The 27,665-nt window shown below is 51.8% G+C and overlaps 10 protein-coding genes across 10 annotated transcripts; 6 read left to right on the forward strand and 4 right to left on the reverse strand.

Moving 5' to 3' along the window:
- Nucleotides 1-105: 105 nt before the first annotated feature.
- On the reverse strand, nucleotides 106-421 carry Z519_12679 (uncharacterized protein; the record flags this gene model as incomplete). The annotated part of the gene is made up of 2 exons (XM_016770384.1): nucleotides 106-221; nucleotides 292-421. The coding sequence occupies 2 exons, from the start codon at nucleotides 419-421 to the stop codon at nucleotides 106-108; spliced, it is 246 nt and encodes an 81-aa protein (XP_016613362.1).
- Nucleotides 422-682: 261 nt separating this feature from the next.
- Z519_12680 (uncharacterized protein) lies at nucleotides 683-3,180 on the forward strand (the record flags this gene model as incomplete). Its single annotated transcript, XM_016770385.1, has 2 exons — nucleotides 683-961; nucleotides 1,171-3,180. The coding sequence occupies 2 exons, from the start codon at nucleotides 683-685 to the stop codon at nucleotides 3,178-3,180; spliced, it is 2,289 nt and encodes a 762-aa protein (XP_016613363.1).
- Nucleotides 3,181-4,535: 1,355 nt separating this feature from the next.
- On the forward strand, nucleotides 4,536-6,153 carry Z519_12681 (uncharacterized protein; the record flags this gene model as incomplete). Its single annotated transcript, XM_016770386.1, has 2 exons — nucleotides 4,536-4,784; nucleotides 4,843-6,153. The coding sequence occupies 2 exons, from the start codon at nucleotides 4,536-4,538 to the stop codon at nucleotides 6,151-6,153; spliced, it is 1,560 nt and encodes a 519-aa protein (XP_016613364.1).
- Nucleotides 6,154-7,095: 942 nt separating this feature from the next.
- Nucleotides 7,096-8,947, reverse strand: Z519_12682 (uncharacterized protein; the record flags this gene model as incomplete). Its single annotated transcript, XM_016770387.1, has 5 exons — nucleotides 7,096-7,371; nucleotides 7,427-7,751; nucleotides 7,807-8,278; nucleotides 8,329-8,659; nucleotides 8,744-8,947. The coding sequence occupies 5 exons, from the start codon at nucleotides 8,945-8,947 to the stop codon at nucleotides 7,096-7,098; spliced, it is 1,608 nt and encodes a 535-aa protein (XP_016613365.1).
- A 2,678-nt stretch (nucleotides 8,948-11,625) lies between these two features.
- Z519_12683 (uncharacterized protein) lies at nucleotides 11,626-12,144 on the reverse strand (the record flags this gene model as incomplete). Its single annotated transcript, XM_016770388.1, has 2 exons — nucleotides 11,626-11,819; nucleotides 11,868-12,144. The coding sequence occupies 2 exons, from the start codon at nucleotides 12,142-12,144 to the stop codon at nucleotides 11,626-11,628; spliced, it is 471 nt and encodes a 156-aa protein (XP_016613366.1).
- A 911-nt stretch (nucleotides 12,145-13,055) lies between these two features.
- Z519_12684 (uncharacterized protein) lies at nucleotides 13,056-13,535 on the forward strand (the record flags this gene model as incomplete). The annotated part of the gene is made up of 3 exons (XM_016770389.1): nucleotides 13,056-13,360; nucleotides 13,409-13,460; nucleotides 13,512-13,535. 3 exons carry the CDS (start codon nucleotides 13,056-13,058, stop codon nucleotides 13,533-13,535), a joined length of 381 nt encoding a protein of 126 aa, XP_016613367.1.
- A 1,453-nt stretch (nucleotides 13,536-14,988) lies between these two features.
- Z519_12685 (uncharacterized protein) lies at nucleotides 14,989-16,837 on the forward strand (the record flags this gene model as incomplete). The annotated part of the gene is made up of 5 exons (XM_016770390.1): nucleotides 14,989-15,070; nucleotides 15,118-15,149; nucleotides 15,205-15,284; nucleotides 15,332-15,413; nucleotides 15,464-16,837. 5 exons carry the CDS (start codon nucleotides 14,989-14,991, stop codon nucleotides 16,835-16,837), a joined length of 1,650 nt encoding a protein of 549 aa, XP_016613368.1.
- Nucleotides 16,838-17,768: 931 nt separating this feature from the next.
- Nucleotides 17,769-21,491, forward strand: Z519_12686 (uncharacterized protein; the record flags this gene model as incomplete). Its single annotated transcript, XM_016770391.1, has 1 exon — nucleotides 17,769-21,491. One exon carries the CDS (start codon nucleotides 17,769-17,771, stop codon nucleotides 21,489-21,491), a length of 3,723 nt encoding a protein of 1,240 aa, XP_016613369.1.
- A 2,399-nt stretch (nucleotides 21,492-23,890) lies between these two features.
- Nucleotides 23,891-25,757, forward strand: Z519_12687 (uncharacterized protein; the record flags this gene model as incomplete). Its single annotated transcript, XM_016770392.1, has 2 exons — nucleotides 23,891-23,953; nucleotides 24,015-25,757. The coding sequence occupies 2 exons, from the start codon at nucleotides 23,891-23,893 to the stop codon at nucleotides 25,755-25,757; spliced, it is 1,806 nt and encodes a 601-aa protein (XP_016613370.1).
- An 893-nt stretch (nucleotides 25,758-26,650) lies between these two features.
- On the reverse strand, nucleotides 26,651-27,488 carry Z519_12688 (peptidyl-prolyl cis-trans isomerase; the record flags this gene model as incomplete). Its single annotated transcript, XM_016770393.1, has 4 exons — nucleotides 26,651-26,837; nucleotides 26,918-27,024; nucleotides 27,087-27,256; nucleotides 27,392-27,488. The coding sequence occupies 4 exons, from the start codon at nucleotides 27,486-27,488 to the stop codon at nucleotides 26,651-26,653; spliced, it is 561 nt and encodes a 186-aa protein (XP_016613371.1).
- Nucleotides 27,489-27,665: the final 177 nt, after the last annotated feature.

The following is a 27,665-nucleotide window of genomic DNA, read 5'->3' on the forward strand; positions in this document are numbered from 1 at the left end:
ACGACTAATGACTTGGATGAAGTGACGAGCTGTACAATTAGAAAGCACGGCCGCCCCAGGTGGATGGCAATTTAGCAATTGATTTTCGATATATGCTTCCTGTTGTCATGATGTGCCTGACCCCTCTGCCTCGCCTTCTAGCTGCTGTCGTTTTCTGAGGTTCTCGAGGACAACCGAGTCGAGAAAGGGTTCAGGTGTAATGCTGGAGTCGAAAACGGTTACTGTGAGCCGCTGGTTAGCCATCGAGCATATATTATTCGCCGATTAAATGACTCATAATAATGTTCTTACCGCGCTGGTCGTGAGCCTGTGGTTGGGCGAAGAAGAGGGTGTTCCTGGACGCCGGCGCCTTGGGACATAGCTGCTGTGATTTCTCCAATGGGCCCTTTAACAGCTCTTTCTTCTTCCCATCACTTGCCATTGGATTTGTTGAGCAGTCCTGGTCCTGGTCCTGGGTTCTCAGAGTGCCATGAAAAGGGTGTCTGATGACGCTCTCGCTCTCGGGACGAAAGCCTGAGGTGGTGGCCAATAATAGGTGTCCACCCGCCTCATTTTCTGATTATTCCACTCCCCGATTCCCTCGCCTCCAACTCTATTGACAGCCAGGCCGCGCCCGTGTGCCAGCAGTCGTGAGCACCCTCCATCTTATCTTATCTCTTAGCAAAACTCATTGCGATATCGGATGGCGACCGCAGCGTGGACAATCCCAATCCAAACCCTCATCGGCCTTGAGATTGGCGACGATTTCACCCTGGCTTCTACATCTGCCGCGAGCCCAGGCGATGGTCCTGGTACCGCGTACACCAGTCCGACCCAAAGCCACAAGAGGAATGCCTCCGTTGCAGGCTTCGACAGTTCCCCAGCGAGCCTGGAGTCACCCGACCACAATGGTGACGAACACGCGCGGGATGGCAGGCGGAGGCCCGTGAAAAGGGCTTGCAATGAATGTCGACAGCAGAAGGTGAGCTTGGACGGGACCGAGTGTAAACACATTCCGAGATATTCCTGGCGCAGGATCCTCTTTTTCACCCAGGCGTCACGGCGACCGCCATTTATTCCGCCCGCTGTCCCTCCTCGACTGTGCGTCGAGCCACTGTCGCTGTCGCGCTGTGCAGGCGCCATCTTTCTCCTCTCCCTTGGGGTGTCTCTGCTAACCATGTGCTCTTGCAGCTACGATGCGATGTTGTCCAGGAGCCCTTTCAGACATGCACCCGCTGCAAACGACTCAATCTTGAATGCAAAATTGAGGACAATTTCAAGAGGATTGGCAAGAGATCGCGGAATGCAGAAATGGAGCGCGAGATCATTGAGCTGCGAAAACAAGTGGCGGCACAACAACAGACCACGGGTGTGGCGAATGGGTCTCATGCAAATGGCAATGCAAAACTGCAGCCATCGCCCTCGGGAGACGGGACCTTTACTTCAGATGCCGCCGCTGCGGGACTACTCGACCTAAGAGGGGGCGGTTCAGGAAGGCCAATCTTCAAGCGGTTGGAAGAGGTGACTTTGACCGTCGACCGGGCCCAGGAGCTCTTCCAGCGCTTCTTCACCTTTCATCATCCATTTCTCCCTTTCCTCAACCCTGACAGAACTCCGGATGAATACTATGCCAGGTCCCCCTTGCTGTTTTGGACAATCATTTCAGTGGGCGCTCGACACTATACGCCCGAGCCCGATCTATATGGATCTCTCACGGGGCCTGTCATGCGGCTTGTTTGGTCGACCGTCGCCGAGGTCCCTCAAAATTATCACATTGTCAAGGCTCTCATCTTACTGTGTGCTTGGCCTCTACCTACCAGCAGCACTTCGACAGACCCAACCTTCATGCTCTGTGGGATGATGATGCAGATTGCCCTACAGATTGGTCTGCACCGCCCCACCCACGCTCAAGACTTTTCGAAATTCCGAGTCGAACTCAGAGAAGTGGAACTGCAGGATCGGGTTGTGGTTTGGAGCGTGTGCAATATTGTCGCCCAGAGAATATGCACTGCATATGGGCAGCCCCCTCTTAGCATCTACGATTGGACCCTCGGACCAAAACCGATTGAGACGAATCCCAACTACGAACTCCCGGCACCCATCTTTAATCGGTTGCTGATAGAAAAGTTCGTCGACAAGGTCTCAAGGACGCTCTACATGAATCCACACGATCCCGTCGGGCTCGCGGCCGATACGGAGCGGCCTACGTACGTTTCGTTTCTCGCACACGAGCTGGAGGAGCTTGAAGACAAGTTACGCAAGGACACGTCGCCAATCACAAAGGTATACCTCAAGGCGGCTGATCTGCACATGAGATTGAGTGCCTTCTTCTCCCCGCCGTCGCTGCCTTCATATCGGACCGACATGCTAAAGTTGTACTATGCCACGACTGATTTCCTCGAGACATGTCTAAGCTTGGAGTCCAATGTCAGCGTCAACCTGCCTTCAAGCTACTCTCACGGCCTGTCGCTGTCGCATGCGACGAACTACATATTCCACATGATGCTCGGGGCAGGGTTCTCGCTCCTCAAACTGATGCACAATTTCCTGGGCGAACACGAGCTAGATGCCAAAGGAGCATCTGAACTCCTCTCGAGAACGGTGTGGGCACTGAGAAACATGAGTGTGGTGGAAAATGACCTCGCAGAGCGGCTGTCAGAAGTGCTAGCCCAGGTTTGGAAGAGCGGAAGGGTGCGTGCAGAGCCGAACCGGAACAACATTGGCGAAGGTGTCCCCGACGATAGTTTGCAGCTCAAGGTCAAGTGCCGGATGTCCATGTCTGTGGTGTTTGACTCCGTGTGGCAGTGGCGGCAGAACTTCCATTTCCGTGGCGGGAAACCTTCTGATGGTATTCACGATGGTCCCAGTTCGTGCGGGGATGATTCTGACCAAGTAACAGTGAGGCAACGCAACCCTACCCTTGAGCAACCTGACAATCAAATTGTCATCCCGTCATCAAGCATGGAGTCGAAGCCTGCAATGAATGATCCCATGCTGCCCAACTCCACCATCGTGCCGGGCATGGCTGGAATGCCCACTGGCATGGTTGACGATGTGGGTATGGACTTTGGCCAGGCGAGCTATGACGTCTTTGATCCGTTGAATTGGATGCTGGATGGGATAGTGGATTTTCCTTACAACTTCAACAATGTGCAGGGGAACGAGCTCGCGGGCATGGAGTCACTTGGGGGAGGGATGTGAGTAATTTTGGAAGTCTTCAGGATGCAGGGTTGCCTTCACGGTCACGGCGAATGGTTGAATCAGCGTCTCCTTTTTTTTTTGCTTTTGCTTTTTTATTTCTTTTTTTGGACATATAGATATCCCAGATGATTTACGGAAAATTGTCACCATCTTCTTAGATTAGAACATTGAATGCTAAGTCAGCACCATATTCTAGTATGCGATATGAGCTACGTTCTTTTGTACGACGTACAAGTACAAAAGCAATGCAGACTGAGTACAAAGGTTGTGCGAACTCATACCTCCCGGGTAGGTAGCTTCATGGCTCATGGCCGTCCCGGGGCTGCCACATGGCAGTTTCAGCCTTCTTCGCCCATTGAATTTGATCTTCAAGTGGACCAGTCTCGATGCCGCAGATGCTGCCTCGGCTGTATTTACGTCAAAGTGCATGGCAGCTTCAGCAACCGGCTCCAGCCACCACAGCCAAAACTGGATTCCGCTGCGCAGAAGAAAGATCGGAGAAGCGAGAGGTGGTCTTGATGAGCTCTGGCTCAAAGAGATACACCCCGGCCGGCGGCGAAGGCCAATCAGGCATGACCAATAGGAGTGACTGAAGGCAAAGTCATTGGACGGCGGACTCAGCTGCTACAGCTGCTTATCTTTCTCAAGCTCCGCCCAGGAGCCGAGATGCATGCTTAGTGCTCTCCTTCCAGAAGCTCGTCCTCTCTGGTCTCAATCTCCCCCAAGCTCTATCGCTTCAAGCTTCCCCACGCTTGTCGAGTCCTCAATATGGACAATATACGCGGCAACTGTCCGATATAACAGCTCTAGTTTGCTTCAGGTGAAGGCGATCTCCGGCCATCCACGCGAGTCAGAGAGTGGCCCCCAACGAACGAAACGTTCACTCTCCTATCGAGACAACCATGGAGAAGACCAGGCGCACCAGCAGAAATGAAACCAAGATGATCAGCGCTCGAGGATATCTTGGTGGTGGAAGCAACCCAAGTCCAGACCAGCGTCGGCCCCGACCGAATCAGGTCGGTGCGACTTCGAGTACTCGGTATGTATTCGAAGCACCAAGACCCTTATCTTGAAGATCGAACAGTGGGGCACACCAGGCACACAATGGTCGAAGCAATGCCAGCGGCCTAAATGGCGTCTGGGCGCCCAGAGTGACGGCGCCCTCCATCTCAATCAGTCGTGGCAATTGCCGATATGGGATGCTATATTACTTCATGTGCCCACCGTCTTCTCAAGTGCTTTGATCCTTTGGATCTTCCCTCTTCATCTCATCGCCCGTTGAGCTTCGGCATACCCTCTAATCCTCCTATCTTGTATCTCGTCGACTGGCAATACAAGGCCTGAACTCCGGCAAGATGACTTCCTACGAGAAGAACGGCTACGATGTCGAATACCAGTATCCCGTCTCATCGGGCGACAAACACCACTCAGTGGTCCCTCCGGACGCCTCAGGCGCCGTCCACGGGGAGTCATTTGTCATCGGAGACTCGGCCTATGCAAAGTTACAACGTCTGGCAGGACGATTCAATATTGAACAGCGAGGTATTGAGCGAGTGCCTGAAGATGAACGGACGGATAAGAGTGTTTTCAAAGTCGGTACCATGGTATGTAACCCACCAGGCGGCTTTTACCATGGAAGCTCGTTGCTGACGCCCAACACAGTGGCTTGCCGCCAACATGGTCGTTTCTTCCTTCGCGATTGGCGTCCTCGCTGTGCCCGTTTTTGCTTTGGGTTTCGTCGACTCGGTGCTCACTATTCTCTTCATCAACATTCTGGGGATTTTGCCTGTCTGCTTCTTCTCGACATTTGGTCCACGATTCGGCATGCGCCAAATAATCCTCGGCCGCTTCTGGTTTGGGTATTACGGAGTGAAGATAATCGCCGTCTTCAACTCCCTGGCGTGTCTTGGCTGGTCTTCCGTTAACGTCATCGTCGGCGCCCAATTTCTCCGAGCAGTCAACGATAATTTCCCGTCAGCGGCTGCTATTATCGTCCTTGCGGCAGGAACCTTCTTGATCACCCTGTTCGGCTATAAGGTCGTGCACTTCTATGAGATGGTCTCCTGGATCCCCTGCTTCATTATTTTCCTCATCACGTTGGGTGTGTTTGCTCACCGAGGTGACTTCGTTAATATCCCTATGGGTAGTGGCGAAGGCGAGGCAGGGTCCGTCTTGTCTTTTGCTGCTTCGATCTTCGGATTTGCCACAGGCTGGGCCTCCTATGCCAGTGACTACACATGCTACCAACCTGTCAATACGCCACGGACCAAAGTCTTTGTCTATGTCTTCATTGGTCTCTTGTTCCCATTATGCTTCACCCAGATGCTCGGCGTGGCCATTGCGACCGCAATCCCCTCGAACCAGGCGTATGCAGACGCCTACGCAAAGAACGCCGTTGGTGGCCTCCTACATCAGGTCCTCGTTCCGCAGTTAGGTGGCTTCGGAGAATTCTGTCTTGTCGTCCTAGCTCTGGCGACTCTCGCCAACAACGTACCAAACATCTACTCACTCACGTTCTCTTTGCAGATCCTCACACACTATGCGCAGAGAGTCCCACGATTCCTTTGGACGCTCGTTGGAACGGTCATCTACTGCGCCATCGCGATCCCAGGTTATGACCATTTCGAATCTGTGCTGGAGAACTTCATGCTGGTGATCGGGTATTGGCTCGCTATCTACGAAGGTATTGCTCTGCCAGAACACTTCCTCTTCAAGCGCGGATTCTCGGGCTATGTTCCAGAGTATTACGATCAGCCGAAACAGCTACCTCCTAGCATTGCTGTATTAGGTGCATTCCTTTGCGGTGTGCTAGGTGCTGCGATGGGAATGGCTCAGGTGTGGTATATCGGTCCCATCGGCAAGCTGATCGGGATCGGGTATGGTGGAGATATTGGATTTGAGTTGGCATTCTCATTCACAGCTGTCACGTATGTCCCATTCAGATGGTTGGAGAGGAGATACTTCCATCGGTGAGGGACGTCCAGGGAATTAAGGGAGCGATGATGGACTATATGATAAAACTCTGAAGGGGACGTCGGGAGGAATGAGGGATGAAAAAGTCATTTCATTATACACCGAAGCACATATTTATCACATGACAAACTAGGCCTATTCAAGACTAGCCTAATCGGCAGACTCTCCTAGCACGCATACTCCGTGTTCTTTCTCTCCCTTCTCTCTACAAACTGATGGTAATATACTCTCTTTCAGAATCCAGCATAATTCACTCTCTTTTTGGAGTGACATCCGGACCGAGAACGCAGTATGTCGACTTTTACGTGCTCTTAACATCCTCCTTTCTCGGGAAGCCAATCCTTCTCGATCCTTAGAGGCCAGGGAGCGACCTGGCGTGTGCGAAAAGTACAAGTACCTACACCACCGGTCAGCCGGGGTGTCATTGCACAGATACATTTGAAAGGATAACAATCGTGATTAGATTGCGGACCGCCTTCATTCAAGGTATCGATTTTCCTTGCTTTGACACGGCGGTTCTCCCTGTCGCGTTGATACAGTTACGTCAGCTGAGAACAGCGGCCCGCTTCCTCCTAATCAAGCACTTGGTTACTACGAGAGGCACGGCTTGTCTTTCAGTATCATGCTTCAACATGATGTCTTGACGTCCATCCGCCGCAATTGTCAAATATGTACCTGTATTCACTTTTCTTTGATATGCCAAGGACCATTACTAAATGTACAACCTATCGAAGAAGCATTTAGGAGTGAAGGCTGATCATATGATCATTGGGGTGTCCTACCGATTTCGCGCTCTATGGAGGTACTCCAGGACTGGCCGTAAGCTTCTTCTGCTGCAGACCGACCTTCATCCAAGGGGGAAGAGGAGTCGATGATCCCCTTCCTTCGCTGCAGACCCTTTTCGAAGCGCGGTCTCCTTCCGAAGCCCACTCCGTCACTCCCTTACTCCTTCACCTCTATGTGCTCACGCTCAATAATCTCCACAGCACCCTTCTTATCGTCCCTTCCCACCGCGTCCTCGTCACCAGCATTGATCGACTGCTTTTGGAGGATATCGTTCTTCACCGCGTTCTTGCCGTCGAAGATGACGCTGACTTCCTCCAGCGTGATCTTAGAGGTTTCAGGATATGTGAAGTACACTATCACCAGAGCGATGAGGATAATAATGTTTATTATGAGGTAGTATTTCCAGCCGATGTTCTTCAAGGCCACGGGGTTCTGTTGACAAATGTTAGTCTACTTCAGGCAGGAGAAGCCGTCTGATGAAACCTACCAAGTAGTTAAAGCCGGTGATGGTCGCTTGAACAAGCAAGTTCTGCGTGCAAATAAGCTTCGGTCGGATATCGTAGCTCATAACCTCGACAGTGTATCCAGTTAGAATACCATTCCAGGTCGTGGCATAGAAGGCGTTGAAGATGAAGATGAATGCGATGACCGCGGGACCGGCATCCTTGACTCCATCCTGGACGTATAACGCGCTGCAGATCGTCCAGGGTAAGAATCCGCAAAGAAGCATGCCACTGAGGGAGGTCAAAAGCATGGGCCGACGGCCGAATTTGTCAATCACGTATGCGCCCCAGAATGCCCATCCCATGTTCCTGCACATATTTTAGTACCTCATTCATCCCGAAATCCCAAGAACCTAAGACTTACCACATTGTCAAGCAACCATTGATGATAGACTGATGCCGGGGATTGGTGATGCCGATTCCGGTCAGAATCAAGACGAGGTAATAGCCGATGATGGTTTGTCCGGTGGCCTGGCTAAGAATCGAGCAGCTCACGACGATCCACGTACGGTGGCGGTTACCGGGCGTACGGAATAGGTCGAGCCAGCTTCTGCTACCATTCTCCTTCTCGAAAGCGAGGGTCTGCACGATCTCATTGTACTCGAAAGTAGCAAGTGGATCGGCCTCATTGCCACCGCAGTGCCAGTCAACAAGAGTCTTGAACGCTTCTTCATTTCGGCCGCGAGAACAGAGCCAGCGGGGGCTCTCGGGTACGAACCAGGTAAGAGTGACAGAGATCAAGGACGGGAACATCTGAATCAATGAGACGCTGCGCCAGCTCCAGTCGCTCTGAATGGAAAGGGTTCCCAATGTAATCCAAGCAGCAATAGCGGCACCTGGGAATCGTGTTAGCAGATGGTTGACCATTGACCTGCGATGCGCTCACCGAAGTAATACAGAGTGTTGAGTAGCGTCGACAACTGGGCACGGTGGGTTGGGTGCGAAAGCTCCGAGACAAGCATAGGCGCGGCCGTGTATTCAAAGCTGAGGCCGAGACCAATGACACAGCGAGCCACGGCGAACATGGCAATTCCTCGTGCGAAGGATTGCAGAAAGACGCCGATGATGATTATGACCGCTCCAGATATAATAATCAGCTTCCGACCAATCTTCTCGACCAGCCACCACAGAAAGAACTGCGAAATGACACCGCCGAGACCCTGGGTACCATTGAAGATGCCAAGCTGAGCACCCGTCGGATGGTGGAAATAGGATTGCTGCCTCGTCATCAGCATTGCCATGCCGAACTGGTAGAATCTCCGCTCCGCAACGACAACGAACGCTTCTCGGAAGGAACATACCCAATATGTCAAAGTCTGCATGCCATTCATGATCGAGCCGTCAAGGCCATTCGTGGCCTGTACGATGAGCACGACACAGAGCCATCCATAGAGCTTTCTGAGGTGCTTGTACTTGTACCATGGCTTTTCCAAAAGTTTCTGGACGTTGATAGTTGTGTCTCCTCGCTTTGTACCGATCACAATTTGGTTCTCCTGGGGTGCCATGCTTGCTTCAATGAGGGATCCTGACAACCTTGCAAGGAGAAGTGAGAACTAGGAGACTGTCGTCTGCTCAGTGACTCAATCACGTTCTTCATGCATACATATGAAGCATTTAAGACAACCAGTGGACGATCTCCCCACATTTCGAACTGCCGCGTCCGGAGAATCTCCGCTAAAGTATGGGGGTTAATTGCAACAGCCTAGGATATACTTGCGGACGGTATTTAGGCTAAAGCACATCCACGGCATGATTCACGGTGCTCGAGGAAATGCGCCATCAATCAAAAGTTCTTTGACTGTCGAGACGCCCCTTCGCCTTCCGGGATAGACGGGAAGGGCCGGTTGGGAGAGTAGACGACTTGTGGCGTCTCGCATGGCATTGAGTTTGGGTAAAAGTTAGGCGGCTGGGATGTGGCTAAAAGGGTCACAAGGTGGTATGATAACTTGTCCGTAATATAGAAAGATGAAAGAATAAAGCTCGTTGAGGCATCTCGGTGCTTGTCATGACCTGACCTTGGGAGAAACCGAAGCAAATGGCCATTGACATGTGAGTCGACCTTGTGCAATCTGGGGTAATGGGGAATTTGCCCGGTCGGCGCTCGATGTCCAGTATGACACTAGCCTCGCTCCACAAAACTCGTTCCCCCGCGCGGAAATGCATAGAGTTAGAGGGACCTGGAACCGTGAGGTCCATGGAAACGTCGAGGTTGAATTTAGCCTGAAGATGGACCTTGTGTCAAATCTTAGGGGAAAGAAGTGGCTAATCTTCAAATTGGCAGAAGCCGCTTCGGCTATCGCTCTGGTTGATATGCCATGAGTAGCCTACGAAGACGTGCCGTGTAAAATGACTGCTATGTCCACGCGGGTTGCCATTATTTATTCTGGCAAATGCCGTCTCCCAAGCATTCATTGGCCAAGGCGCCGTGAACGAAGGCGAGGCAAAGACGAGAGCGCCAGCGATAACCACGTGGCGACATGCATTTAGCCTTCCTGCGAGTTTCCGGAGACAAAAAGACCTTGTTGATTGTAAAAGTAAACTTGCAGCTTCGCGGGCATCTAGAGACCGTGCCGACGATAGGTCTCGATAAGAGATCCATGGCGAAAACTCGGCTCGCAAGCCCGAATGATTAGAAATGGATATACCCAGATTCTCGGTGCGCGAATCAAATGTCAGCCCAAGTTTGTGGACTGACCTGAGGTCACGGTCGGCTCCCTTGAGATGAGTAGGATGCTGTAGCTGCATAGAGCGCAGGGGCGAAAGCCCGCCTTCGTCTCGCTTGGGCGCAATGCCAGACGTATCATGTGCCTGAGTCCTTCCACACTGATGGTTGCCTTCTCCCCGTCCTGTGGCATGTCTTAAAACATGCCACAAGCAGCCGCTTGTCATGAAAGTCACATTGGATCACACAGCCGCGTGCTTCATTATCTGCCTTAGCTTCCAAGTGAGAGGTTTCGTTGTTGAGACAGAATCGGCTTTCATTTCTGATAGAGTATTGGCTTCTTTGGCAGTGGAGGCTCCTTGTCCCTCAATCAGAAGACTAGATCTATTCCGAGCAGCGGTCACTTAGTCATCGTTCGCACTTCTCTCGATGTTAAGCTCAATTTCGCATTTTCACTTGTTTCATTCTTCTTGGTCCCGATCCGCCCGGAGCGTGCCTGACGGTGAATCTCTTCCAGGATTGTGGTGGAAGAAGTGCCGCCTCCTCGCGGGCTCGCTCGGCGTCACATTCATACGACCTCTTGGCCATCTCAGATTGTGTAGTTGTACTAAATAATGTCCCTGGTCCCGAAGTAAATCAGATACACAGGAATACACTACCTCTGTGACGTTTCATCACAAGTCACAACGTAAAGAAGTGGTGACAGAGGTTACCACGTCCGTCGCTCATCGAACCACAAGTACTATTTTAAAGTGCAGATGGACTCGAAGGCACCAGTTGGAGTCTTGGTTCGGCGATGTCAGGTTCGTGGCAAAGGGAGATCAGGTTGAGCGCGAAAGTTCACACACCGCACCGCTTTTATAAGGCATCCTTGGCGTGGGTCGGCGCCTCAGCAGCATTAGCCACCAGCTCACCAGCCTCCTGTCACACCCGCTCACCTCATCCTCTTCGGCACTGTTCACTCTCGACGTGACCGCCCTGCTCAGCCTGTAACTCTCGTCCCGGTCCTCTTCCTCAACGACCATCATCTTATCTTTGGCGTGCTCAAAGGGCCATTTCAGAACTACTTACTCCCTCTCAGGCTAGAGTTTAAGGGTACAAAATGGCGCCTACACTCGGTTCCTAGTCGAGGGAGCGAGATTCGTCTGTATCTCCGAACCCATCAGTCGCCCTGCCACGAATTCTGCCCCTCAAGTCCCCCCTTGCAGGCCCGTGGCACCCTCAAGCTATTGCTTCCTATTCTTGTTTCTGCCCGCCATGAACGGGCAACTCGCTACTATGGCCGAGACTAAATTTTCCCGCAACATTGTGTGGAGCGTCAATAACGTGATGAGTACGAAGCATTGCAGCAAATTGGTGTGTTTAATGTGTCAAATCCCTTAATACGCATCTCCTTTGGTTATATCTAAGACAAAACCTTTTTAACAGTACTCCCGTTAAGTTGAAATGTACTCCATACCGCTCGAGCATGGTTTCGGACTGGTGGTTGGCAATTTTTGCTTGGTCTCCTTGTCCCACTACCTAGCACTCATCGCCTTCGCCTTCGCCTTGGTCGTGGCCTTGGTCGTGGCCCTGGTCGTGTCCTAGGTCTTCGCCCTCGCCCTCCTCTTGAGCCTCATGGCCTGCAGTCATACCAATTCTTTTAGCCATTCGAGCGAGCAACAAAAGTCCAACATGGACCATGCTTTCTATATGGGACTCATGGATAGGTTCCGCTATAAATCATCATCAATACAAAGCCAACAGCTGGAGGAAATACTCACAAGCAATTTTGTCGAGGAGCTGCATTGAGGCGGAATGATGAGGATCTTGTGCAAATCTCGAATGAGCATGTTGTGGCTTGGGAACATGTGAAGGCCCAGGTTGTGGTTCCATTATCAACTTGACCATCATCTGAATCAATGATGCCACATCACCATCTTGATCCATCTCGCCACCCATGCTCTGGAGGTCATGACCTTGGGGATCTTGGTAGTCATAGCCCTCATCTCCTTCAGCCCCTTCATGCTCCTGTCCGTAGCCGTCCTCGTGACCGTGCATATTAATGGTTCTTTGTTTTCGGAGGATAATACGCGATGCGTTTGTGCAATTGACGTCCGAGGCAACGGTGTGTGAAGGCTATTGATGTATTAACTGGAGTGTGGAGCGTTAAGTATCAACCGCTTTCGAGATGGCGAGATCCCTTTATATGTAACGAGCTATTTGATTCTAGATTTCAAAACCCAAAAATAACTTCGTTCAATTTTAGGACCTCGAAGAACGAGCTGAAGCCCCCAAAATAATGGAGGAGAGCGAAATACTAGGGTGGTTTCATACGCTTTACGTCCGTACTTGCATGAGACAGATTAGGTTAACATACTATCCCGATTCGTTTAATCTTATTCTGACCCATAATTATAGTGCTTATTGGCGATATAGATCTTAGAATAGTTAAGGGTCCAGATCTAAATGCCAGATAATGCTTCCTTAATACTTCGATGACAGTGATAAGAATAGTGGGAGCTAGTAAGCCTGCATGTTCACGATCCTCCTGTCGATCGCTGCTCTAGGAATGCTAACCGCCGCCGTCTCAACGTCACTCCGGCCGTGTCGCAAGCCAATTTTGGGGGCAGGTTTCTGGGGAGGGCTTCTGTTCACAGCTCAATGGGGATATAAAAAATCAGCAGGGGCGCCGGGAAGTACAGTCAGCCCACGACCGGCCCCGACCTAATGCGTCGAGGACGGTCCCCGCGCTGCATCGATAGGTCGACCGCCTTATCTTTCCAAAGTTGGTACCAAGAGTATAATAATGGGTATGAGTGCTCAGACCGTTCTAATAAATCCTTGAGCCTGCCCCTACAATTCCTGACAATACAGAATCTCCGGAATTATCAGTATCTCAAAGCCTTGTACGATATCACTCTTCGCAACACTACGGAAAATCGATTTTAACATTGCCCGGATACGAAAAAATGGCGCAAGCAGTGGCTGATCTCGCTGAGGGCGCAGTTCAAGTTGGCACAGCAATTTTTGGCGCTATCTTCAACTCGGGTGCGGATAAAGACTTTCGAAGTTCGTGGACACAAGTTCAAGTAGGAGACCTTACCTCGAAGAACCCGGGGAAGAATGTCATGGTTGTCTTCACCAAACACGACGCATCCGGCCTCGTCAACAGCACAATGACCATTCGGGAATGTACGTGTCCTAACAGCGGATCGGTGTTGACATATAGTTGTTATGTCTTCGATTCTGGTCCATTTGTTTTGCAAGGAGACGGGTCAGTCATTACAAATGATCAACGAAGCCTCGCTGACGTTTTTTGCAGAGGATACTTGAACTGGTGTTTTGCTGGCAGTTTTAACAGAAACGGCAACAACGTAAGATAGTTGAGACGTTCGATTAAGAAATGACTGACAATTGGTGTATAGGTAACGTTCAATAAGCTGTCCTAAGGAGATCCGGGTATGACACCCAGTCACTACTAGAAAATTAGTATCTAGCCATGATTATTTCAGCTCGATGGTAAATGTCTGCGTATGACGTATATATTTCATTGGCATGGGGGTCTAATCATCGGGGAATGAAATCCGTTTTGGTTCAGTTTCAGCATGTTGTCGATATTGGAGAAACAAGCCATTGGAGTGTAGTATGCTATGATAACGATAACGACAGCCGCGGCTCGGGCCAATGTCAGTATCTATAGAAGTATGTTGATGGACGCAATGAGAAAGGAATATCAAAGAAAACCTCAAAATGAATGGGTAAGAAGTACAATAGTCGTCCACATGATCATCATTACTGTCGTGATGCCCATAAACCTCCTAGCCTTGCGCGCCAACTTCTAGCTGCTCATTGCCCCATCTAGACCGCAGGACGCCATCACCCGCTAGACCGTATCAATCACAGCTGTATCGGTTTCACAGTACGATCAGGAGCACCACAAACCCCGAGCCACCGGATAAAGGAGATATCCCTCCTTGGGACGCTCCAGACACGGATTCGGCGTTGGGCAGTGACGAGGACTCTGTTTCGGCAGAGACATTGAGGTCGAGTCTGCTGGAAGTGTGAGGGAACACGAATGAGAGTATCACAGATACGGCTCCACGATTGGGTAGCAATATTCCCTGCGAAGATGAAGTCAAGCAGGCCAGGCTAGCTCTGGAGCATGAGATAGTCTACGTATATTCGAAGGAACTCTGTACCTGTCAATGTCCGGAGAGAGATCTACGAGGTGTCTGATCCTGGAACGGGAATGGGCCTCCGAGCAATTGAGATGGCCATCACAAAAATCCCATGCCAGAGTGCTTAGAGCCGGATCCGACCGCCAGGCATCTCGCCGAAGCTGAAATTTCGACGAATTCAGCAAGGAGTGGAGTTATCCGCGAAAGTTCGACCTGATCCATGTTCGTGCTCTAGTAGCTCGAGCAACAAACTTTCCCCCTCTGATCCGGCAAGCCTACGGCGGTTTGATGCCATGAATATACCCGGAGATGACTGACGTGCAGAAGCCATCCTTATCGGACGATAGCAGAATGGAATGCAAGGTTTTGGAGATCCAAAAAGACAGACGGGTTGGAGCGGGTGTTGGACTTGGGAGTTAATACCACAAGGTGTACCTCGTAAATGTGTTGCTTTTATAGAACCAGATCACTAGCGCCTCGGCTACAATCCACCCGGCGATGATTGGCTAGACTGTTAGACTGCGATTGAGCCTGCGGAAACCCCACAGATCATCTGGGAGCACAACGCAAGGGGGGAGTCAACTCCTACGCAGTCGTTTCGCCTTTACACTTGCGGACCGCTTGGTTCATAAGATCTGTCTTCGAAGCAAAACTATCGCACCTCTTTTCGGCACCGCTTCCGTTCCAGTTCCACAGTGTCAATCTCATAACACCGTCAGCAAAGATGGATTTCGAAAGCCTGAAGAACCAGGTTAGCAACTTGACCCTTTACGACATCAAAGCTGGGGTCCGGAAGGTCCAGAATGGTATGTCGATCTCCCAGCTGCTATGGGCGATGTTGACGTTTTCGAAGCCGTCATGAACTTGACCGAGATGGAGGCCAAGGTGGGCCGCCACCCTCCGAACCAGTATTGTAGCATGCTCCTTACTTTTCCTTCAGGTGCGAGAAGCCACAAACGGAGATCCATGGGGCGCATCTGCAAGTCTGATGCAGGAGATCGCTCAAGGCACACACAACTAGTCAGTCGTCCACATCTGCGTCTTGGGTTGCGAGCTAACTCCCGCAGTCAACAACTGAACGAAATCATGCCCATGATCTACAAGCGGTTTACAGACAAGACTGCGGAAGAGTGGAGGCAGATATACAAGGTACAGGCCTAGAATTTCCTCGAATTTCCATGGTGCTCATGCCGAAACAGGCTTTGCAACTGCTGGAGTTTCTTTGCAAAAACGGGTCTGAGCGTGTTATTGACGATGCACGCTCACACCTCTCCCTTCTCCGAATGCTCCGCCAGTTCCATTACATCGATCAGAATGGCAAAGACCAGGGGGTCAATGTCCGAAACAGGTCCGCAGAGTTGGTGAAGCTATTGAGTGACGTTGATACCATCAGATCAGAGAGAAAGAAAGCACGCGCAAATCGTCATAAATACGGAGGTGTGGAGGGCGGAATGGGATTGGGTGGCGGCTTCTCCAGCGGTAGTCGGTATGGCGGCTTTGGCAGCGAAACTGGTGGATTTGGCGGCTACCAAGGAGAGGTCTACGGCGATGGTGGAGGCTTCGGTGGACGTGAGACTGATTTTTCGGGCACACAGCGCCGGGGCGACCAGTTTGAAGAATACGATGAGGCAGATGATTTCGATGCCACAGGACCAACCAGAAGCACCACCAACACACGAACAGCACCACCACCAACAACATCAACAGCCAAACGGGATGCGCCTAAGCCGAAAGCACCGGAACAAGATCTCTTTGATTTTGGCGATGAACAACCCGTGACTGATCGTTCGAATGACAAAGCTCCAGCAGCTCAGACAAGCGGCCTAGATGACTTTGGGGGCATGCAAAGCAGCACAGCCAATGATGACGACGATTTTGATGATTTTCAATCTGCTGCCAGTCCAGCAACGACACAGCCTGTAGCAAATCCGTTGGCAAGCATTGCTCCCCCTCCAACCACTTCCACTACGACCTCGGCCACGCAGTTTGCGGCTCCAAAACCAGTGGCTCCTGGGCAGACTGCGGGTCTCAACAACATTTTCACAACTGCATCTCCAGTCCCATCGACGACTTCGTCGATAACGTCACCAACAACGTCCACATTTTCACCACCACCTGCACAGAAACCTCCTCAGCCTATACAACCCACTGGGTTTAGGTCCACTGGACCCAACTACTTCACATCAGTTCCAATGTCGACGAATCCGCAGCCCACGCCCACATCTACCGCATCAACTCCCTTGAGCGGAGCCACTCCGTACATGTCCACCACTTCTGCAGTATCACTCGGCAAACCCATGTCCAAGCCCGCCGCGAGTAAAGGAGGCGATGCATTTGGGGACCTCTGGAATAGTGCAAGCAGCAAAGCAGGGGTTAAGGGTGCCACTGGGCCGCAGAAGGGACCAGATCTAGCGACCATGGCCAAAGCGAAGAGCCAGGCGGGAATTTGGGGAGCGGCGTCCGCAGCGAGCTCGACAGCTACAAGGCCTGGCGCCATGGCTACCAACACGGCCTCAAGTCAAGGGAAACCTAGCGCGCCTCTAGGGAATGACTTGGATGATTTGCTTGGTTAGACGAAACTAGATATGAGAGTCTGAGTTTCCGGCGGACAAGAAAAGGAGCATTCGCAGCTTGATCACCAGACTCTTGAGAGATTTGCATAGATCGAAGGGATAATTTTTCGCTCGTTTTAGCAGCCTCACATAATGATTCTGGCAGATTCATAATGCTGCAGGCTAGACTTTTGGTCGAATGCGATCCGAAATCCGGGGCGGCTTCCATAATCGTGGTCCTTGGATAGGCCTAATAGGCTCTGGTGCGCATGGACTCGGTCCACATGCGACGGAGCGGATGATATTCGTAGGCATCAAGAGCGGGCCTTGTGACGGAGCATTGATGGATGAAAATTGCGGATTGGAAAACGCAATGGGGATGTGTACTCCATAATAACGTGTGCGTACTTAGAGCAAGGCGTATCGACTATGGTGCTTCGAGAGTCCCACTCACCTACAAGGCACTGCCACTGCCATCTCACTATCCTCGCCACTGTTGCGTATTCATAAAGCTGTGTCCTTCTCCTTCTCGCTGCTACCTAGTTGCCGCCCATCTCTTTTATGTACGGGGTAGTACCAGTCACCCGGTTTGCCTTTTCGGGGAATGCTAAAGGCGCATGTTAAATCACTGAGCTTGAACGACTCCGACCCTTCAGCTGTCCGCCGCTAGAGCTCTGCCGTCGCTCCCTTCGTCATTGTGCATACGCTGGACGCATTGGCTGATCGACCTGTCGCAATCGATTGCGGCTACAGTCTCGCCAATCATCAGGAGGAATGGCGGGGTGAGAGATGAAAGATGAAATCCTTCCCTCAGAGACGCAGGGAGCCGTCAACTAGGTCGCCTTCGCCCATCCATTTGGCAATGTAAGTGGCTTTCCACCCTTGTATCTAACTTTCTCTCCATCTCCCGCTTTCTCATCACTCTGTCTTCCACCCCGCCCTCCATACTAATATGACAGAAAGACCTGCCCACAAGCGCTCCAAGAGTGCTCGAGTCCTCAACCTCCTTCGCAGCGACAACCTTCCTCGAGAAAACGGCTCAGATACTGAGTCGCCCGTGACCACAACCACCTCCACTACCGGCCCTTTCTCCTCAACGTCTCCTCTGACTCCGGTAGATGGCCCAAGATTGAGTCCGTTGTCACCGACTACCACCAGAAACTCTCAGCCGGCCATGGACTCTAGCGAATATTCGAAGGAGGCAGACTCGTCGCATCACCTGCACCCTGTCCCCTCAGGCATTTCGTCCGGCCAGAGTGGCTCGATTGAGGATTCTGTTCGCACGTTTCGAGTCTTTGAAATTCTCCGAGGCAAAGACAGTGCTGCCATCTCGAGAGCAATCAGCGAATCCATACCGTCATCTTCCAATCCCCAACCCATTCCCGGCACCACTATACTCCATCTAGCCATCCAATGCGCAGAACCTCAGGTGGTTGAACATGTTATAAGAGAAGGGAAAGGTCTTGATGTCAACGCACAGGACAAGGAGGGAAATACCGCTTTACATTTGGCTGCTCAGCTCGGCCGCGCACCTATTGTCCGAGACCTCCTTGAGATACCCGACATCAACGATGCTATCGCGAACAGGCAAGGAAAGCTCCCCATTGATCTGGCGCGAACTCCAGAGATTTTCCAACAGCTCCAGTTAGCTCGTTCAATCTTCCTAGATGACAAGATCAAGGAAATACATGCCGCGTTGGTCCAAGGTGATTACAAGAAGTTCGAGGCCGTCTTGATGGAGCCTCGAGTTGAGGGCACTCTTGATGTGAACGCGTTGGAGTTACCAACTGAGCCTGCAACAGTTCAGAGCGGTGGCACACTCCTGCACGAGGCTGCACGCAAGAAGGACATCCAGTTGGCGCAAATCTTACTGCTGCATGGGGCAGATCCATTTCGCAGGGATCGTAAAGGGAGACTCCCGCAGCACGTAACCCAAGACGATCGGACAAAGGCCATCTTAAAGAAGTCGCCCGCGGCCGCCGCTGCCCAGCGAGGAATACAGGAAAAGGCAATTCTCGGGAACCATCCGTCGCAAGCTAAGTCCGGAACTGGCCACAGCGACACGAGTAAAGACGCGCGAGAAATGAAAGGATATCTCAAGAAATGGACCAATTATACGAGTGGATATAAACTACGCTGGTTTGTTCTGGAAGAAGGAGTTCTCAGTTATTACAAGCATCAAGATGACGCTGGCTCAGCCTGTCGAGGAGCTATCAACATGCGCATCGCAAAACTTCACATGGATCCGCAGGACAAGACCAGATTTGAGATTCACGGCAAGTCGTCAGTCAAGTACCATCTGAAGGCTAATCATGTCGTCGAGGCAAAAAGATGGTTCTGGGCTCTCAATAATGCCATCCAGTTCACAAAGGATGAAGCAAAAGAAGAGGAGAAAAGGCGCACTTTAGATACCGAAAGCCTTCGGCATGCCCGAACCGATACATCTGACACCCTCAGCGCGACAGTCAGCAGATCGAAAAACTCAGCCCAGTCGCTGGGAGTGGCAGCAAGCTCCTCCAAGGTAAGCTTTCGTTCCGATGCTGAAGGTGGATCAGCATACGACTCCTACGATGCGAGCGTTCAAGGCGAGGATCTTCAGAGAGTGCCTACCAATGCTGTGAATATTGATGCAGAAGAGGATGCCGATGGGGATGATGCTAGCAGTCATGAAGTCCAACAACCGGGAAGTAAAGACGCATTCAATATCACTGCACAATCTGCCACGTTGCAACTTGATCTTCTAGCACGAGTCTCTGATGCCTTGATCGCTCGGCAGTCGTCTCACGCGGAAACAACCCTATCCAATCCAGATGTCTCGCAGGCTCTTCTTACTTATCAAACCGCTGTGAACAGTCTCAATGGCTTGGTTGCGGACTTACTGAAGATTGCTCGAGATCGTGATGCTTACTGGCAATACCGCCTAGATCGAGACGCTGATGCTCGCAGAATGTGGGAAGAAAGCATGGCCAAGATCGCTTATGAGCACGAAGATCTTAAGAGGTCGATCGCCGAGTCAGAGGACAAGCGCAAGCGAACGAAGCGGGCTTTGAAGGAGGCCCTCGAAGGGCAATCGGTACCTGCAAGCCGCCCGGGTTCAATGGTTCAACAAGAATCTCCAGACCACGTCCAATTCGCGGAAGCGGTCGAGAATCAACTAGACCTTCGAGCAGAAGCTCAAATCTCAACAAGAGTACGCCGAAAATCTGTGACAAGAGATGGCAACAGACGGAAATCCATCATTGCGCAGCTTACAAATCTCTCTGATTCTGAGTCTGGGGATGATGAGGAATTCTTCGACGCTATTGACGAAGGCAAGGTAGAAGTGGTCGAGGCACCTCTTCTCAGTCCTCCCCCAGTGCACGTCCCTTCAACCTTGGAAGAAGAAAAAGAGCCCTTCGCGGACGAAAGAGCCAGAAAACAAATGGAAATTGAGGCATCTTACGTCGGATATGAAGACGGGATTCGCGAGAGACTGAAATTAGATGCCGACAATCGTCCGAAGATATCTCTCTGGGGCATTCTCAAGTCCATGATAGGCAAGGATATGACCAAGATGACTCTACCTGTCTCGTTCAATGAGCCAACCTCTCTTCTCCAGCGTGTCGCCGAAGACATGGAATATGCGGATCTCCTCGACATTGCAGCAGATCGCCCGGACGCCACTGAGCGGCTTGTGTATGTTGCTGCATTCGCAGCCTCGGAATACGCCAGCACAATCGGCCGTGTTGCAAAGCCATTCAACCCTCTGTTAGGCGAGACGTATGAGTATGTTCGTCCCGACAAAGGATATCGATTCTTCATTGAGCAAGTCAGTCACCATCCTCCCATTGGTGCTGCGTATGCGGAATCTGCTCGCTGGGACTACTGGGGCGAATCCGCTGTCAAGTCGAAGTTCTACGGCAAGTCATTCGACATCAACCCGTTGGGTACCTGGTTCTTGCACCTTCGCCCTTCAGATGGTGGTCCGACGGAACTATACACTTGGAAGAAGGTTACAAGTTCTGTCGTGGGCATCATTACTGGAAATCCTACAGTGGATAATTATGGTACCATGGAGATCAAGAACTGGACTACGGGCGAAGTCTGCGTCCTAGACTTCAAACAACGCGGATGGAAGGCCAGTTCCGCGTACCAAGTCTTTGGCAAAGTCATGGACGTCGATGGCGTCACGAAATGGAGTATTGGCGGGAGATGGAACGACAAAATATACGCTCGGGTCACGGAAGGATTCGAGGACGAAGCAGTAGGAGAAGGTCGCTTCCACCCCGGCATAGGAAGGGGAACTCAATACGACAGACAACAGGCTTTCCTTGTCTGGGAAGCACATCATCGTCCGCAGGGAATACCTTTCAACCTTACCCCGTTCGTAGTAACGTTGAATGCCGTCAGCGACTCATTGCGTCCACACCTCCCTCCTACTGACACGCGTCTGCGGCCCGACCAACGCGCCATGGAGGACGGTGAGTACGATTTCGCGGCGACAGAGAAGAATCGTGTCGAAGAGAAACAACGTGCAGCGCGTCGTCAACGTGAGGCCGCAGGTGAAGAATGGAGACCCAAGTGGTTCGAGAAAAAGGTCCATCCAACAACTGGGGAAACTTATTGGGAGCATAACGGATTATACTGGAGAAAGAGGGCGGAGAGAGATTGGGCAATATGTGATGACATATTTTAGAGGAGCAATAGTGAGGAACGACTGAGCAGGGAGGGAAGAAGGAGGAGCTTCAGGGAAGAAAATGAGGAGGGCGCGGCGAACGAGTAACAGCCAACAAGATGAAGAAAGCCAAATGGAACGACGACAGGATGTTTGGGGGGGCTTGCACACCAGCGACAGCTGCAGACATGCTCTATATCGGCACAAAAGGGTGTTTACGTTTTGGTTCACTCGTTTCAGCCATTACTCGCCCCCGGGAGGCAAACTGTGGTCCACCGGCATTAACTGAGGACACCGACTGCCAGCCTATCGTATATCAATATGATGGTGGTTGTATTTATATACCGGCAATATCAATATTCAGTTGGGTTAGACCATTGATGGGTGGAGGCAGCAAACTTGTTGCATGTGACGTCAAGGCGGGCTCGGGGACCTTCTCGCGACAAGGGCCCGGCCCCGTGACCTCCGCCAGTTGACCTGCTCAAAAGGCATGGTGATGCTCCCACATGGCTACTGTTACATGTGTATCCTGCAACTGGCGATTTCTGACTGGAGAGTAACATGATATTCAGTCCAATACCAGCTTCCCGAGTAGTATGCTCTTTCTCCGGCCCGCATGAAGTATTGTCGCAGATTTGCAGGCTGTACATTCTTCGAGTCGAACTCCACAACCACAACCGTCCTTTTCATGTACTTCCAATACGTGCTTCGCATCGTCTGCATGTCACCTCTCGGCTGCCGCTGTTGTATTCTGGCCGTTTGTAACAGCAAAATTTACGAAACCGAATATCGCAGCAAGTGACACAACAGCGAGCCCGACGGTTTCTTGAATGCAGAGTAGGTAATGCGGCCCTGATGCTTTCGGCCCGATCTCGTTCGCCACAGGGATGCCTTATATTTACACGGCAAGAACATTGGACCAACAATGATGAAGATACACGGCTTGAAGGAACTAAGAAACAGTGGTGGGGGTGAAAGGTCAACAGATTAACTAGGACTAAGCGGAACTTCGTGCGGTTCAATTTTCAACGGGCTTTCAGGCCTGCAGCTTCGCAAACCTTGAAACTCTTGTATACACAGTACATGGTTGACTCCACCTGAGGTCGGTCTGAGCTGGGCGTTCGGTGAACGAATTTCGCCTAAGCACTTCGAGGAATCATCTCCAGGGTTGATAATCACAGGGCGAGACAGCATTGTTCCAGCGGCTAAACTTGCCGCTTCTTCGCCTTTACATTGGCCACCATGACCGACACAGTGCCAAAGGTGAAGGATGTGTCAAGAACGCCTCGGTACGTGGGCTGAAGCCGACAGCAGTTGACGAGCATTGGACTCCCAACAGAACAGGGCGATTCATGCAGTGAGAGTAGGTGGTCGGGCGGTAGCTGCGCCGAAAGAGTCGTCCGGGCGCAAAGAGAGGTCTAGTTCGTGACTGTAGCGTGGGGAATCTCGTCTCCGGCAAGAATCGATGTACTTGGTAAGTCCGTGTTAGCCAAAGCACATGGTGCTAATGGCCGCAAAGACCAAAACTGCGAAAAAGATGGCGGCCCCAATAGCTTTCCGCTATTACCCAGCGGTTAAAGATGGCTACAAAGGTACAGTGTGCGAGAAGGCTGGTCGCCGTCTTCCTTTCCCTACCGTCTTGTCCGACGGCAAAGCAAGAATTGCACTGCGCTCTATTCGCTTGGCGCCTGGTGGGAGAAGCACCTTCGTGTAGGAATCTTTCGGCTCGAGCCCTGAGCCACTTGACCACCTCCTTCGGATTCCTCGTCCATCTCCTCTCGAGAACTCAACGTCCTTTTTTTCCTGCCTTACAAATGTTCTGCAAGACGGCGTTATGTACGGGAAGTCTGCCGGCCCGTGCAGAGGAAACATGCTTCCGCTTGATGGGGCGGATTGCAAGGTTAGCTGTACCCGTACCACTCGCAAGGCTTTGTTCACCGTGCTGTGCCAAACACCCACATCTGTATGTTTTCGCCCCCAAAACCCCCAAGCGTGAAGCAACATGATTTGCCCAATGAATGCTTGATTTAACGCTTGCTGAGAGCGCCAGATCGAATAAAAGGCCATGTCAAATGTCCAACACAGGCTTGCAGGTACAGTAGACGCCGTGTGTCCCGAGCCAGTGTCCGCTCGGTGCTCTACATAGCTGTCTTTTTGAGACATTTTGAGCCGCGGGCTGGATCTCCCGGCTGGCGCATCCTGCGAATTGCAACGACGTGCTGGCTCACGCTGGCGCCAGGACGTGGATCCTTTTTGCTTCTGCTACTCTGGAACTCGGCCGACTTGTGCGACGTGTACTCAGTATCTATGGTTATATACCGTGGTGAATCACCTACTCTGCAGAATGCTTTCCATGGAGCCTGATACCCATTTTGCATGGAGAAGCAGTCACCACCCCGTTCACCTTGAAGCTAGGTACAATGACCTCGAAAGCACCTGGTGAAGTTAGCTATGAGCTCCTGGGAAATGGAGAGACTGCCAGGGTAAGAAATGCATGTCCTCGATCCCGTCCAGTCGGATGTATTCTGAGCCATTTTCCCACAGATACCGCAGTTTGAAGAGCCTGACCGAAGCGTACGGAGCTTTCTATGGCACAGCCCTTCGATTTCCATAGTTTTCAGCATCGGAACGGTGTTTGCCATCGGGTGCTTTGCCTTTACGCACTGGCTCGGCACGCAAAAGTTTGTCTGTCCAGACTGGGCACTCGATTGTTCGGTGTCCGAGTTCGTTGCCAAAGTTGTGGCACACCTAGGCCAGGTACAGGGCCTCATCACTGCCGTCTATACCGCCTCGGTCGCTATGATGGCGTACGCGACATTCCAAGTTGCTGAGACGACACTCTGGCCGGCGCTGACAGCAAAGACCTTCTTGTTGGACGACATTGACCTGTACCTGGCCTTGACCCGGGGATCCCTCACGGCGTCACCGTGGGCGTTGTGGCATGCTCGGGGGCTCGGCCCAGTCGCAGTTCTGCTCACTGTCACATTCATTGCGCTTCTCCAGTTGACCAACTCCATCTTTGTCGGGCACGTATACTCGGCAACTAACGTCACCACGACTTACTACAGCAATCACTCAGCTGGTGGCGGCATGGGTCTCGCCTTCGATGGATTCCAGATGAACCCCCCCGGCATGCTTCCCGGTGCAGCTGGAGACGCGGTCTCGATTTATACGTCGTGGTCCAATGGCCTGAGTAGCGAGCCTATGCCCGACCAACGGAACTTCATCATCGATCGCGCCAATCTTTCTGCGGTTGGAGCATTTTCCGCATATGCTATCGAAACGCACACAAACATCTCATGTTCAGCCTCACCCATCAACATTACCTCGGAATACTCGGATATGTTCACAGTCCAGGTCAACATGTCTGCCACCAACCTCTGGGTCCGGCAACAGCCACAGTTGTCGCTTTGGGTGGACCGGTGGAGGAAGCTCAGCGACACGAGAGCTGTTACGACGATGGTGTTTGCCGCAATCAATGGCACCATTGAAGGCGGCCACAAGAACGGGCCAACTGAGGCCATGTTGGAACTCGGGTATATCGAGGGTATTTCTTCCCTGGCGTGCGACATTGACGTGGAACTCAAGGACAGTGTCGTATGCACCTGGGAGGATCAGTCCAAGTGCCCTGCCCCAAGTATGACCCTCTCCAAGCTGGAGACGCTCGGCCAGCCATGTAGCGGCTGCATTTCTGTCTGGCTCGCTGCCGCTGTCGAGGTGTATGGTGTGAGCATTTACGGCACACAGCCCATGTTCTACCCGACCTTCACAGACCCGGGCGTTCTGGCCCCAAAACAACTTGGGAACCTCACAGCTACCCTTCCTGTCGCATGGACCAGCGTGTCCACGAGTCCAACCTCATACGATTGGCCGGAGGAAGTGCTGCGCAACTTTGTCGAGATCGGCTCCGGCGCCCTTGCCATGACCATCATGCGGCATTTCCCCAACGAGAGCGGCATTCTCGAGTCCAAATTGCCCATGTTGCGCCTGGACGCGAGTCGGAGCTGGCTCTTGTTCGTCCCCCCAGCCCTGGTCCTGGCCAGCGTCGTGCTTGTGGCGGCTCTGAGTGGCTTTATGCACGCCCAGGCGAACCTGGCAAATGTGCGGATGGGCACCACGAGCGAGATCGTCATCAACAGTCAGACCGAGGATATCAGATCTGTCGTCAACGAAGCGAGAAAATCTTCAACCGCGAGGGACGAGCTGTCGAAATTGCGAGTACGATATGGCACGGTTGCTGAGGGAGGCGCAGGGCTGGCGCGTAGAGATCGTGTAGCCTCCTTTTGAAACGGACTCGACCAAGGTGCGTCCTACTGTAATAGTATTATGGTAGGAATACATAACCTGCTGGAAGACCATTTATCTATTTAGGCTCCATGAAGTGCTAGCAGAATCTTTATCGCTCTGCAAGATCCAGCAAGAGCCACGTCCAAGGGAGCTAGAAAGTCCAAAGGCTTTTCCTTGGTCATGACTGCATTGGATTGAACGAGACAGAGCAACGACGCACAATTCAAAGCTCATCTCCATGCGACTGGTCTGTACCATCTTTACCATCTCGACAGCGTCATGAAGATCTTTCCACAAGACACCCCTTCCTCTTTCGTCACAAATCCAGCATTTAACTGCCCGAAAAAGGCTTCCCACACGTGCTGAAGGGCGCAGGTCCGATATGATCGCTTATTGATGGCATCAGAGGAGCGTTAGATGGTTATGGGCCAGGGAATGAGCACAGAGAATAGGGTTTTCTGGGTGGGGGGCGAATTGCTCTTTGGCTTGATCCATGGCATAATATAGTTGACCCCACATGGTCGGTTTAAGAGTGTGAGCACTGTAGCTTCCAGACGACATGGGCATCCACCAAACACTTCCTGCTGTTCCTAGAACAACCGTTGGAAGGAGGTACAACAGGTACTGACGTCTGATAAGACTGCACAGAGCTCGTTAGGCCAGCCATGGAGAATATTCGGCAAAAAGCTCGGATTACAGGGGATGAAGATGGAGATGATCAACTTTTCATTTGCCTACTACTTATGCTGGCGCTGTAGCTGTCTGCGGCAAAGCACGCTCTTGTGGACATGATCTGTTCATGCTTGTTTGAATTGAACTCTTGACACTTTATGCCTCCTGCAAACTGCATTCTTGGCCAGGGTTTGCGCTTCCGAGATCACCGGTGTAGGATTCTAAGAGGCACCGCAGTCGACGATGGTGGGCTTTACCTCGTGCTTAACTTGGCCAGTCCCAGAACCAGTCCCCTCGAGTTTGCGGACGATATCCATGCTCTGGTCATCAGCAACCTCACCGAAGACGACGTGCTTGCCATCCAGCCAAGAGGTGACGACGGTGGTGATGAAGAACTGAGAGCCGTTGCTGAAGGGAAGCCGACCATGTCAGTATCATATTTGGCAAGGAAAGGAAAGGCACAGCAATGGACAACGGGATCTGCTTACGTATTGGGACCTGCATTGGCCATGGACAAGATCCCTGGCTTGGTGTGGGCTTTCTTGAAATTCTCGTCGGCAAACTTCTCGCCGTAGATCGACTTGCCGCCAGTGCCCTAGCAATGTGCGTCAGTAACTGTCTGAAGTTCCACCATCTTTCTAATTGAGCGTGACTGACATTGCCTCGAGTGAAGTCACCACCTTGCAACATGAACTGAGGGATGATTCGGTGGAACGAGCTGCCCTTGTAGCCAAAGCCCTTTTCGCCAGTGCAGAGGGCACGGAAGTTCTCGGCGGTCTTGGGCACTACATCATCGTAGAGGATGAAGTTGATTCTACCTCGGTGAGCTGTAAATGAGAGACAGCGATTAGCAAACCATCCAGTAGAGCCAATGGAGAGACAGCAGATGACTGAAAGTGGTGACGGGCGGTTGAGCAAGCCTCAGAGCGGAGGGGGAAGTGATCCAAGGAAGAGTCACATACGAGGAGGCGGCGTCTGGCCAGCGCGTTTGGCATCAGCTCTAGCTTTGTCAAGGGCCTGATCGGTCCACTCGACCTCAAACCAAGCGGTATTGCCCATGGCGGTAGGGGATGCTGAGAAGAGTCTGGCGAACGAGGTGGGTGACGAGGAAAGTCGAGGAGAGAGAGGCTGTTGAAGACAGAAGGAAGACGAGGATGGCGGGGTTAATAAAGTGTGATGAAATTTGAAGGACCTGACAGCATGGCGGGGGAGAGACATAGCTTGGGTTTTCAGTGA

The sequence above is a fragment of the Cladophialophora bantiana genome (genome assembly GCF_000835475.1).
Source record: "Cladophialophora bantiana CBS 173.52 unplaced genomic scaffold supercont1.33, whole genome shotgun sequence".
Classification (NCBI taxonomy): domain Eukaryota; kingdom Fungi; phylum Ascomycota; class Eurotiomycetes; order Chaetothyriales; family Herpotrichiellaceae; genus Cladophialophora; species Cladophialophora bantiana.